The 11,615-nt window shown below is 45.9% G+C and overlaps 1 protein-coding gene across 2 annotated transcripts in view; it reads right to left on the reverse strand.

The window, feature by feature from the left end:
- Positions 1-8,344, reverse strand: part of DLG5 (discs large MAGUK scaffold protein 5) — a 201,713-nt gene extending 193,369 nt beyond the window's left edge. Inside the window, exon 1 of one of the 2 annotated variants that reach the window (XM_045024440.1) lies at positions 7,831-8,344. In XM_045024440.1, coding sequence (XP_044880375.1) covers positions 7,831-8,146 — 316 coding nt within the window. In that variant the 5' untranslated portion in view covers positions 8,147-8,344. The remainder of the gene's footprint in view (positions 1-7,830) is intronic. The other variant, XM_045024441.1, reaches the window with a different exon arrangement.
- Positions 8,345-11,615: the final 3,271 nt, after the last annotated feature.

Genomic DNA, 11,615 nt, shown 5'->3' on the forward strand with positions numbered 1-11,615 from the left:
GAGAGTCACCTGCTAGAGTCTAGCTGGGTCTGCCAGAGGGGCCACTGCAGCCTTTAATAAGGCCACATGAAAACACAATGTAACCCAGAGGAGTGAAGACATTCTAATATCTACATTACTGACTGAAAACTGAGGAAGGCAATCCTTACTTGCAACACAAACACCACAGCTAGTTCCACAGGTGATTCATTTCCTTACTGATTTGGAGCATTCTTTTTAGAAACAGTGAATTTTTACTATGCATTCTAGGATGGTCACTGCTGGATAAGCATTACAGCAAATGCCCAGCTGCAAAGAAGCCTTCAATCATCTTATTAACTGTACTTTTACTTAGTAGTTCCCTGGGTATTTGTAAACTACTAAGTAGCAAATTTCCTTCTTTGAGTTTGTTAGACCACTTCCAAGCAGCTACAACTTGATATTACTTCTCGACATACGTCTAGCTTCTCTCAAAATATATGTAATCTGAGCAGACATTCAGAATTTGAGAACATCAAGAAACCAGAAGGTTGCTACCAAGCTGGCTGGGAAATACCTGGTCAGTTTCACTCACCACTTAGTAGGGCAAAGGGTATCAGTCCCCACCACGAAGTAGTCTTTTCTGAAGGCTGCCTAAGCAACTGCATGACTTCTAAGCTATGTAGTTTAAAGAATTCTGCAATAGGATTTGTGAAGTTTATCTGATACCTACTAACTAGATGGAAAAACACCTGTGCTGCCCCACATACCTCACTCCTTCTATTTCCAGGGAATGAAAACAGTATGCACTGTTTATTGTTACACTCAACTGTATTTAATTGCAACATATACTTCTGAAATTTCTCTCTTCACTTCTCTTTTTCATTGTCATAAAGCATGTTTTCATCATCTGATGCGTCTTTCCTTCTCTCCCAGTCCACCTTTCTTAACTCTTCCTCCTCCTTCCCCTACAGCAGGGGTAGCCAACCTTTAGCTCCAGAGCCACATGCAGCTCTTCAGAAGTTAATACGCGGCTCCTTGTATAGGCACTGACTCTGGGGCTGGAGCTACAGGCACCAACTTTCCAATGTGCTGGGGGGTGCTCACTGATCAACCCCTGGCTCTGCCACAGGCCCAGCCCCCACTCCACCCCTTCCTGGCCCCCCCCCGAGCCTCCTGTGCCCTCCCCCCTCCTCCCTCCTCCCCCCCAGAGCCTCCTGCATGCCAGAAAACTGCTAATTGGGAGGTGCAGAGAGGGATGGGGAGGTGCTGGGAGCAGGGTGGAGGAGCTGATGGGAGGCTGCTGAAGTATTATTGTGGCTCTTTGGCAATGTACATTGGTTAATTCTGGCTCCTTCTCAGGCTCAGGTTGGCCAGCCCTGCCCTACAGTATGTCCTCCACCACTTCCGTTTTACCTATCCTCCCAATTCTCTCTCACAGTCACTCCCTCAAATCTTCCACCCACATTCACTTACCAACTCACTGGTTCCTCTGGCTCTCTGCTCCCCATTCTCCTTCCAGATAAAGAAAACTGACTCAGAGGTTTCTCCAGCATCCCTTTGGGGAAGGAGTCAGTCACTTCAGGGCTACTTTGTCCTTTCATTCGCCACTACCCTCTGGAGAAGTGGCTCCCAGCCCCACTGCTCACTAACTATTCACACAGCAGCAAGGGAGTGGGAAAGACATTTTAAAAGAAAATAAAGATTACAGTAATCCACAAAAAAGCTCACTGGGTGGCTCAGGGTGAGAAGTCATTTACTCATTTTTTGAAATTGACTGCATTAAATTGACAATGTCCCTCTAAAGCTAAAACAAGAAGAATTTCCCTTTTACCTCAATATTTTTGTACACTTATAGGATTTCTAAATTTTACCTGTTGGATTGGAGATTAACACTTGGTCTCTGCCCAAAGATGGTTAAAAAAATTAATAATTCAACTTTGAGCAACTCTCTTCAGTTGTTTTTTTGAACTAGGTTTACAAAATTATCCCCCATCCCCGTAGAGAAACTCACAAATGAGTGAATGGTTGAATTTCAAACTTACACCCCAGACCTGCAAACACTTAAGCAAATGTGTAACTTTACTTACACAACTAGTCCCACTGGCTCTTAGTGTTTTCTGTTCTCAAGACTTGTTACACAGGCCTTAATCAGTAGTATGTGCTCTGTTATGAGCATCTGAAACACAGTACTGAAAGTGCATACTAAAAACTTCCATATGTTATTAGCAGCAAACAAAGATAGATGCATACACACTTCACCACCAAAAGCAGTTGTTTGGTTACAAGAATTTACCAGCTCAGCTGTTAAAGGAAAAAGAAACTGTGAAACTGACATGATTAACAGCTTTGAAGCCAGGTGTACTGGGGCTTTTAAGTTCAGCAAGCTGTTTTAGCTCTGGAGTACAGAGATTAGGGCACCTTTTAACTCCACACACCCAAAAACTCAGCAGCAGAGAACTTACAAGCTCAGCAACCTAAGTAGTTCTGGACAGTTTCCTTCTCCCCCACCACTAGAAAACCACAGAAATGAAGCACAAAAAAATGGCATTGATATATCAAGCACTCCAAAGCAACAAGGTATCCTTTCTCCTTCAGTGCTAACTTAGGGTATGGCTACACTGGCGAGTTGCAGCGCTGGAAAGCCTCCACCAGCGCTGCAATTAGTAAGTGGCCACACCTGCAGGGCACTTCCAGCGCTGCAACTCCCTGGCTGCAGCGCTGGCCATACACCTCACTCAGCATAGGGAATAAGGATTCCAGCGCTGGTCATCAAGTGTGGCCACACACCAGCGCTGTGATTGGCCTCCAGGGTATAAGGATGTATCCCAGAATGCTTTTATAAATTACTCTCTTTGATTCGTTATGCAGCCTCTCTTTGTTTTGTTATGAACGAGCTCCATGTGGAGCTCCGTTGCCGCTGCTCCTTATCTAAAAAACAAACAGAGCTCCTGTTTGCTGTGATCATCTGTACCTGGCTGTAAACAATCAAATGAGAGGCAGGCAGGGAGCGAATGAAACAGCGGGGAGTCGTGTTGGCTGCAGGCTGTTTGCAATTAAGAGTTAAGACTAAGGGGTTGGAAACATGTTCTGATTTTTCAAGGCAGGAAGCTAAACACACAGTGTTGGCTCCAAAAATCCCCTCTCTCTCTCCCCCCACCCCCTGTCACACTAGACCCCACTCCACCCCCCCTCTTTTCAAAAGCACATTGCGGCCACTTGAACGCTGGGATAGCTGCCCATAATGCATCACTCCCAACAGCGCCCCAAATATGGCCACACACCAGCGCTGGTAGCTGTGAGTGTGACTACACACCAGCGCTGGCCCTGCACAGCTGGATGACCAGTGCTGCAAACCATAAGTATAGCCATACCCTTTGCAGCTACATTTGTAGTGTTTTTATTTCTGTTTTGCTTGTTAGACTCAAACTTTCATATACTGATTGCTATTAACATAAAATACATATGGATGTGTAACATATCCAAGAATACTGTTAAATACACTTTTTGCAATTTATCTGATTTCACAACATTAATATTGCCCCAATTCAGTAAGATACTTAAGCATGAAAGTAGTCTTATTATCCCATTAAAAGGGGAAAAGCTATACTATTAAGATATGCAACTACTACATGATTAAAAATACCTTGCCAAGTCAGCTACTTAATTAAAACTCATAAGTTCATAAGATAAGAATGTGCAAAAATATAGGAAGAACTGATAAATAGCTTAAAAGAAAGAATTAGCGCACACAAAGTTCAGTGTGGTTTTAAAATACCCCCAAAAACAAACACACACACACAGATTTTCAAATGGACATTTTCAAAAAATTAATGTAAATTTTTATAGCAAGGATCCATATGCCCAGATATTTTAATTAGCCTATGCAGTCTTGGGAGGTACATTAAAATTTATAATGTAATTTAGAAGTATTAATTGAAATCATTTATTAGCGAATCTTAATACTGTAATTTTCTTCATTATCTTAAATGAATTTCTAAAGGGAGATACCATAACAACTATATGGTGCCTGTACTATCACTAAGCAAATAAAGCATGTAGCACTGAGTTTGTGTTGGTTTTGCTTTGTCAGAATATTATTTCTTGTCAGTTTATTACTGTTGTCATGCACAATGCTCTAAAATTAAAACTATGTCCTATTATAACACAATATCACAATAATACATTTAAAATAATCTGCACAGAGGACTTTTAAAAAAAAAGAACGAACAATTGCACATTTACATCTTACATTGTGAATGATAACATGTATTCAAATCTTAATAGCTGCTGAGCTAAGAAAAATGCTATAAAGAAAAGCAAGCTTCTTTTAAGCTGGATCAGGTTGCTTTACAAGTCCTTTAGTAATTACTAGAACTAGTAATTACTAGAACTCCCAATCTCCCCCTAAAACATTCAAAACAGCTGTTTACTGGTCTGCAGACTATATCTAAGGGGTCCACAAAAGGCCATTGTTACCATAAAACAGTGGTTTTCCCATCTGTGAGGTCAGCAGACCATGCCTAAGATTTCCAAAGGGGTCCACACCTCCATTTGAAATATTTTAGGATTCCACAAATGAAAAAAATGTTGAAAACCACTGCAATACACCAACAGATTAGTAATCTCATTGAGACCAGGTAAGTGAGACATATCTGTCTCGAACTTATATCAATGTTGATGTGGATTACTCTCTCTCACACACAGAAAAAAAATAGACCCCCAAATCTGTTATGTGTAAGCAGTCTACTGCATGTTACTTTAACGTCCAACAAGCATTCAAGATATACACTGCAGATAAATCTTGCCTCTGCCAAACAAGCCTATAATTTAATTGTGCTTGTCCTAAATTCCTTCATTAGCCAAACTCTAAATAGTAACTTGAAAAACTAATTCAGGAAGATGCCTTATATTAAATTAAAAGGACACTTAGCTTAGGCCCAATAATTAGTTTTTACCTTACTTTTAATACAAGCATTTTACAAAATGGATCAATAGAACTGTTTTCACTAGTTACTACTTAAATTTTGAACACTTTTGTTCAGATATTAACCATGCCTCCTTCAGTATTTGCTACCCAAACAGTGCAGCAACTCAACCCACATAAGAACAAAAAAATGAGTCTAATTTCATTATCCACAATCAACAGAAGTGCAAAAAGTCAACTTTGCCATTTACAAAGTGTGAAGCAGATTCATTTCCAATTAAAATTTTAAAAATGATCCTTATTTTATATTAAAGTATGGGACCAAACATGCCCCTTCTAGGTGGCCACAATTAAAGATTAACTCCTTTTCTGTAATATATTCAGTATGCAAGTGAAAATTTAGGTCCTGATCCTGCAAAAATGTTTCTAAGTGCTTAACTTTATGCATGAGTTAGTCCTACTGACTCCAATCAGACTCTTCAGGCATGTGCAGTTAAGCACACTCCAGGATCAGGATCCTAATCTTTTAACAAACATGACCGCTGTCTCTGTTAAAGTCACTTTAATAATCTCTTCTGTACTAACTTGTAAAAATGTCAGTTTCAATTAGATGACATTTTAATTCAAAAAAGGTATAATCTTTTACTGTCAAAAACTAAAATGTTTTGAAAAGTGTTTGTCAACATGAACATCTCATTTTACATAGAAGGTGTACCAGGTGTATATTCTTACTAACAATAGCCTCATGAGTTCATGCAGAAAGAAACTAATTTTGCCCGTTAATTTCAAATGCCTCCTCCCTTGGGATCTCAGTATTATGACACTTTCTATATCCTACTTTCAGTGTATTAACAAAGTAGTATCACACGTGGTGGATACATCCACTCCATTTTTAAATTTTGTTCTTAAGACTAGGGAATTCCAATAGTCTAGTACCAACAATTCACTAAATGCAGCTTCCAAACAAGACCATATTGAGCATCATATAAAATATTATGGGTCCTATTCTGAAAAGCACTGCATGCCCTCAACTCCCACTGATGTCAGACCACACAATATTAGATGTCCTGAGGTGCATTGTTCCTGTGAACTCCTGATATACATTCATTAGAGGAGACCATATATTATAATATATAGTGATGTTTAAAAAAAATCACCTTTCCTATGTTTATTATAAACTCTTACAGCTGACTGAATTAAAAATAAAAGTATGGTGTACAGTGTGATGGTGTATATTGTAAAGGCAAATCCATAAATATTTTCCAGGTGAAACAGGCAAGTTTAAGAATCTGATTTTTAAGACAGTTTGCTTCAAATTTCCTAAGAAAATTATATGGTTCACATGATCCAGGAAGCACCTCCCCCAGATAGTTTCCTCACTGTAAACAGGTAAGTCACCCTGTCTAAATCCACCTTGGATGTAAAAAAGCTTTTTCCTTATTGCCAAATGTTAATGACAGCCATTATAAAACAGCCCCTGCACATTACTCTAACAAATGCATATTCTTTAAAGCCAATCTACAATACAGCCTTGAAATTTAGATAAATTGTAGTAGCATTAATTTGGAGGAACAGCTGCATTCATAAAGCCTCAATATTACCAACTTCATCTTTTTAAAAAAAAAAAAAAAAAACTCTGATAGAGTCCTAACAGGGTTTGGGGGGTGGTTTGATAAACTAGGAAGTTTAGTCTCAAAATTCTCATCTCCACCTGACTGAACAACGAAACCCGTTTTCTCTCTCCTCTCCCCCAACAAATACAAGTTATTATAATATAGATCCAAATGTATCTGTATTCATATTGGACCGCTAGTCAAAACATTTGCCATTCTCTTCAAACAGTAAGTACAAAAAATCTCCATGTCTTATTAGGCCAGCACAGTTCAATCTGCAAAAGAAACAATTTCACAGCTGCAACTACTCACAAAACTTTAACTGTTTAATAACATTAACTTCAATGGAGTTTACAAACAACAGACAGTGTACAAAACAACACTATGGACACAGTTAGCTTAGTCTTCACTGGTCCCAGGATCCAGAGACAGGAACAGTAATAACGAAAGTATGAATGAAATAATTAACTTCCCAAAGCAGTTACATAATGCAAGGTACTGTAAATGCTAACACTGTTACTTGGGAACAGGCAGCAGCATATCTTCCTGAAGAGGGAAAAAACGGTTGGGAGCAAAAAGACAGACCAAAATAAACCCTCAAACCTAAAGCCTGAAGAAAAAAAAGCAATAAAAGACTAGGACCCAGACCCTCAAAGGTATTTAGGCACCTAGCTCCCATTGATCTTAACTACCTTTAAGTATCCAGGCTTAGGTGTTTTCACAGTTTAATTAAGAGTGGTCTCTCCAAAAGAGCTCCCTTTAGACCTACTTCTCCTCCCATTGATTAATATTAGCAATGTGGCCTAGTGGCCAAAAATTGGGCTGGGCTTCAAGAGACTTGTGTTTGATTCCCTGCTGGGCAAGTCACTTTATCTTCCTGTCTGTTCCCCCATCTGTAAAACGCGGATAAGAACGCCAAGATCTCTGGGTGAAGCGCACCACAGGATTATTACTACTGACTTAAAGGGGTGGTAGAACTAGGCCAATGCTGGGCACCTGCCTAAATCTCATCCTAAACGTTCTTCCTCCTGTCTTAAGAAAATCGGGGTGTGGAAGGACAGAAACTGGTTTCCACCCAAACCATTCGCTTATCCCCAGCGGGAGGGAGCCATCTAGGTAGCAACTCCCCAGCCCTCAGAGGGCATCCAGAACCCCCCCCCCCCCCGCCAAAGGCACCCAGGCAGCGAGCCCTTTACCCCGCGCCCCAGAAGAGTGCACCTAGACACCGCCTGGCGCACAACACAGGCGGGCAGCTCCGCTCCCTCGCCCCTCGGAAGTGCAGCGAGGCAGCAACCGCTCCCCGGTGCCGGTCCCTCTCCCGCCCCGACTCACCGGCTGTCTCCCCGGGCGGCGCCCCCGCCACCCCGTTCAGGTAGAGGATCGAGAGCAGGTGAGGCTGCGTTTTCTCCAGGGCCACCCGCAGGTCTTGGAAATGGTCCCGATCCTTGGCCAGCAGCAGCTGGATGAGCCGGTCGGCCTTGCTGGCGGCCCCCGCTCCCCCTCCGGCGGCTTCCTGCAGCTCGTGCAGGTCGCGGGGGCTCAAGGTGCCAGCAGCCTCCAGCAGCTCGATCACTTTGTCCACCTCGGTCATGGACTGGGCCAGGCTCTGGCGGCACTGAGCGAGCAGCTCCTTGTGCTTGGGCTCCATGGCCGCTGCGGGCGAGTCAGGGCAGCCAGCCGCCAAACTTTGTGCCACCCCGCCGAAGAGCACCGCGCCGCCCTCCCCGCACCCCAGGCGGGCAAAGCCACCCGCGGCTCGGTGCTCCCGGACAGATGCTGTCCGGCGGCGGCGCTTCTCCCTTCCTGCAGCGGCGGGCACCCCCCGGGCAGCTCCGCGTCTCCCCCGCCTCTGGCTACTCCTGGGGCTGAGACCCGGACAGAGGCTGCGGGCTCCTCTCCCCCCGGGACAGAGCCGGGCTCAGGCAGGGGCTGCGGCTCTTCTCCCCCCACCCACCCCGCAGCTGACAGCCGCAGCGCCGCCCGGCCGCCCAACTTCCCCGCGGCCGCCTCCCCGCTCTCCGCCGGGCAGACTCCGCCGGGGCAGGCGCTGGAGATAAAGGCGGCTGCTCCCCCTGCAGCTGCCACCCCCTAGTCCCGAGCCGCGGCTCGAACCACTTCCCCACCCCTTGGCTACAGGCCGGGGTCCGCGGGGCAAGGAGGGGGCTGCCGGGGGCCAGGCGGCTTCAGCGCCGAGCGCCTCCTCGCACCCGCAGCCATGTTGGTTGCGCGGGGCCGCCGGCCACCCCACGGCAAGGCTGCAGCCATGCCTCTCCCCGCTCCCCCCAGCTCATGCTCCTCGCCTCCCCCGCCCCGGCCGCCGCAGGAGAACGCGCCCCCGGGGCCCGCCCAGCGCCAGGGAGGCCGAGAGCGGCCAGGCCAGCGGCGGCTGCTCCCTACTGCGCTCCTCCCAGCCCTGTGCGGGGCTCCCCGGCTAAGTTTTTCCCCCTCTGCTCCCCGCAGCCTCCTCCGCCATAGCCCCGCGGCGGCGGCTGCGCTTGCCTCCGCTCCGCGGCCTCCACCCGGCTGTCAATCAGGGGCTCCCCGCCAGGCCATGTACGGGCAGGGGAGGCGGGGCTCCGGCGGCAGCTTCTGCCTCTCCCCGGGGCGGGGCACCTAGCACGGGGGAAGGGGAGGAGTCCTCCTAGCCCCTCTCCTTCCCCACCGCCGGGGAGCCCAGCCTCGATCCGCGCTCCTAACCTTTCCTACTTTCTGGTTGGGGCATCGGTTCCCGAGGAAGGAGAACTGGAAACCAGCTCCTGAGAGACAAGAGACCACCTCCCCAGGGGGAGAGAAGCTGCTCCACACACACACACACACACACCCTGCACCCCTGGGATCCCATCTCTCATGGGGGGAGAGAGGAAAAGCAGTTAGCTGAAGGTAGGGTGGGTTCTCTCTTCATCCCCTTGCCCAGGCATGGCTTACATAAGCAGGGAATGCTGTCTCCCCGCCTGAGATTGGGGTGGGAGGTCCCGTCTATTCTCTTTCCCCACTCTGGAGCTAAATACAAACATGTAAAGAAGAGTTTTTGTAATGTGTAGCCCAGGGGTTGGCAACCTTTCAGAAGTAGTGTGCCGAGTCTTCATTTATTCACTCTAATTTAAGGTTTCGTGTGCCAGTAATACATTTTAACATTTTTAGAAGATCTCTTTCTATAAGTCTACAATATAAAACTAAACTACTGTTGTATGTAAAGTAAATAAGGTTTTTAAAATGTTTAAGAAGCTTCATTTAAAATTAAATTAAAATTCAGAGCCCCCCCACACTGGTGGCCAGGACCCGGGCAGTGTGAGTGCCACTGAAAATCAGCTCACGTGCCGCCTTCGGCACGCGTACCATAGGTTGCCTACCCCTGGTGTAGCCTGTTGGAGCAGTCTGGACAGACCCACATGGCCAGCTGGGCTATTACAGTATGCCTTGGTCACTCAGAACTTCACAGTGACAGAGCAAACTGCTCCAACAGGCTAGGCTCCCCCTTACAGTAAAGAAGAAACTCCATTAGCAGTGTGGGGCATATGACAAACAGCTGGCCAGGTCTGACTCTGCATAGTAGAGAGTCATGGTGCACACATGCCCAGCCCTTCATTACAATATAATTCTTGCCCTTTGTTTGGTCTTTCATTGACAGGGAAACAGAAAGATTACATTTGGGAGGAGACAGTCTTCCAATTCATACCCTCCTCTCCCTCCCTTCCCCCCCCCCCCCAAAAAAGGATACAGAGAGAAGGTGGGTGGCAGTACCAAAGTAAAAAGGTACGATGAAATAAACTGTCCATATACTTGAGCCAAAGATGAAAGGATTTGATTTGAAAAAGAAAAGGGAGTGTAGTCCTACATCCTGTACCGAATACATTTCAAAAACGAATGACAGAGCAAAGCTCATTCAGGCACTCACAGGACAATGTATGAGATTGAGTGGATATGCCACTGCCATCTACTGGAAAGGTTATGTCACAGCTGCTCATGCACAACTGACCCGATTTATTAGCCTATTTGGTGACACTGTTAATACTGAGCAGTGCAGTAACTGGAATGTCTATTGCAAAAGAAATACGGTGATTACAAGATTTGTTGTTTGTCCAAATCAGAATAAAACCAAAGATTGTTGAAGTTTCCTTGTAAGATAGCATACTCATCAGCCATAGCGCCTCCTTGTGTCAGGGTGCAATGCTGGACGGGGCCCTTGCCTCTGGCACCTCCTGCAGGCCATCTCCCTCCATCACTTCTTCTGTAGCCTGGCCTTCTGGCCAAGTGATATAAAGTTCCCAGGTAACAAAAGGTCACAGCTAAACTTCCAAGAAACTCTTCTACCCCTCTTGGGCTCTACTGCAGTGTTCTTACTGGCCCTCTCTCAGGGCCTCCCCTCAGGATCCTCATCTGCTCCTGCAGTTGGGCTTGCATTCTCCTGCCTCAGGGGCTGGTAGGGGAACCCAGGTCTACTGGCTACTTTGAGTTCTATCCCAGGGTCCCTGATTAAGCAGCCAGGTCTGTTTCTTCAGAGGTGGTTCTGTTTCCTAGGCCACTTCCTATCTCTAAGCCTCCTTGTACTGCTTACCTGCAGCCTGTACTTAAGACAGCCTCCCTTTGGGTCTCAGGCCTCTGGCTTCCCCCTTCTCCTCTGAACTAATAAGTCTTCCATCCTTCTCAGGCTCCACTAAAGTGCTTTTACAGGGCCTTCCAACTGGCAAAAGAGTCTTTCCTTCTCTGCAATTTCTTTTCCTCTAGACTGAATTCTCCACTTTACTATGTAAGTAGTCCTTCCTGATTCCCAGTTGTTGGGGTTACCATTCATTAAGTTGCTCTATCACTAGAGGCCTACCAAATTCAGGGTCCATTTTGGTCAATTTCATGGTCATAGGATTTTAAAAATCATAAATTTCATGATTTCAGCTATTTAAATCTGAAATTTGACAGTATTGTAATTGTACAGGACCGGACACAAAAAGGAGTTGTTATGGGGGTCGCAAAGTTATTGTAGAGTGGGGCTCCTTCAGAGCTGGGCAGCAGCAGCGCAGAAGTGAGGATGGTATGGTATGGTATGCCACCTTTACTTCTGTGCTGCTGGTGAGGCACTGCCTTCAGAGCTGGGCGCCCATCCACCCAGGGGCGGCTCTACA

Source organism: Mauremys mutica, chromosome 7, assembly GCF_020497125.1.
Source record: "Mauremys mutica isolate MM-2020 ecotype Southern chromosome 7, ASM2049712v1, whole genome shotgun sequence".
In the NCBI taxonomy this organism is placed as follows: Eukaryota; Metazoa; Chordata; order Testudines; family Geoemydidae; genus Mauremys; species Mauremys mutica.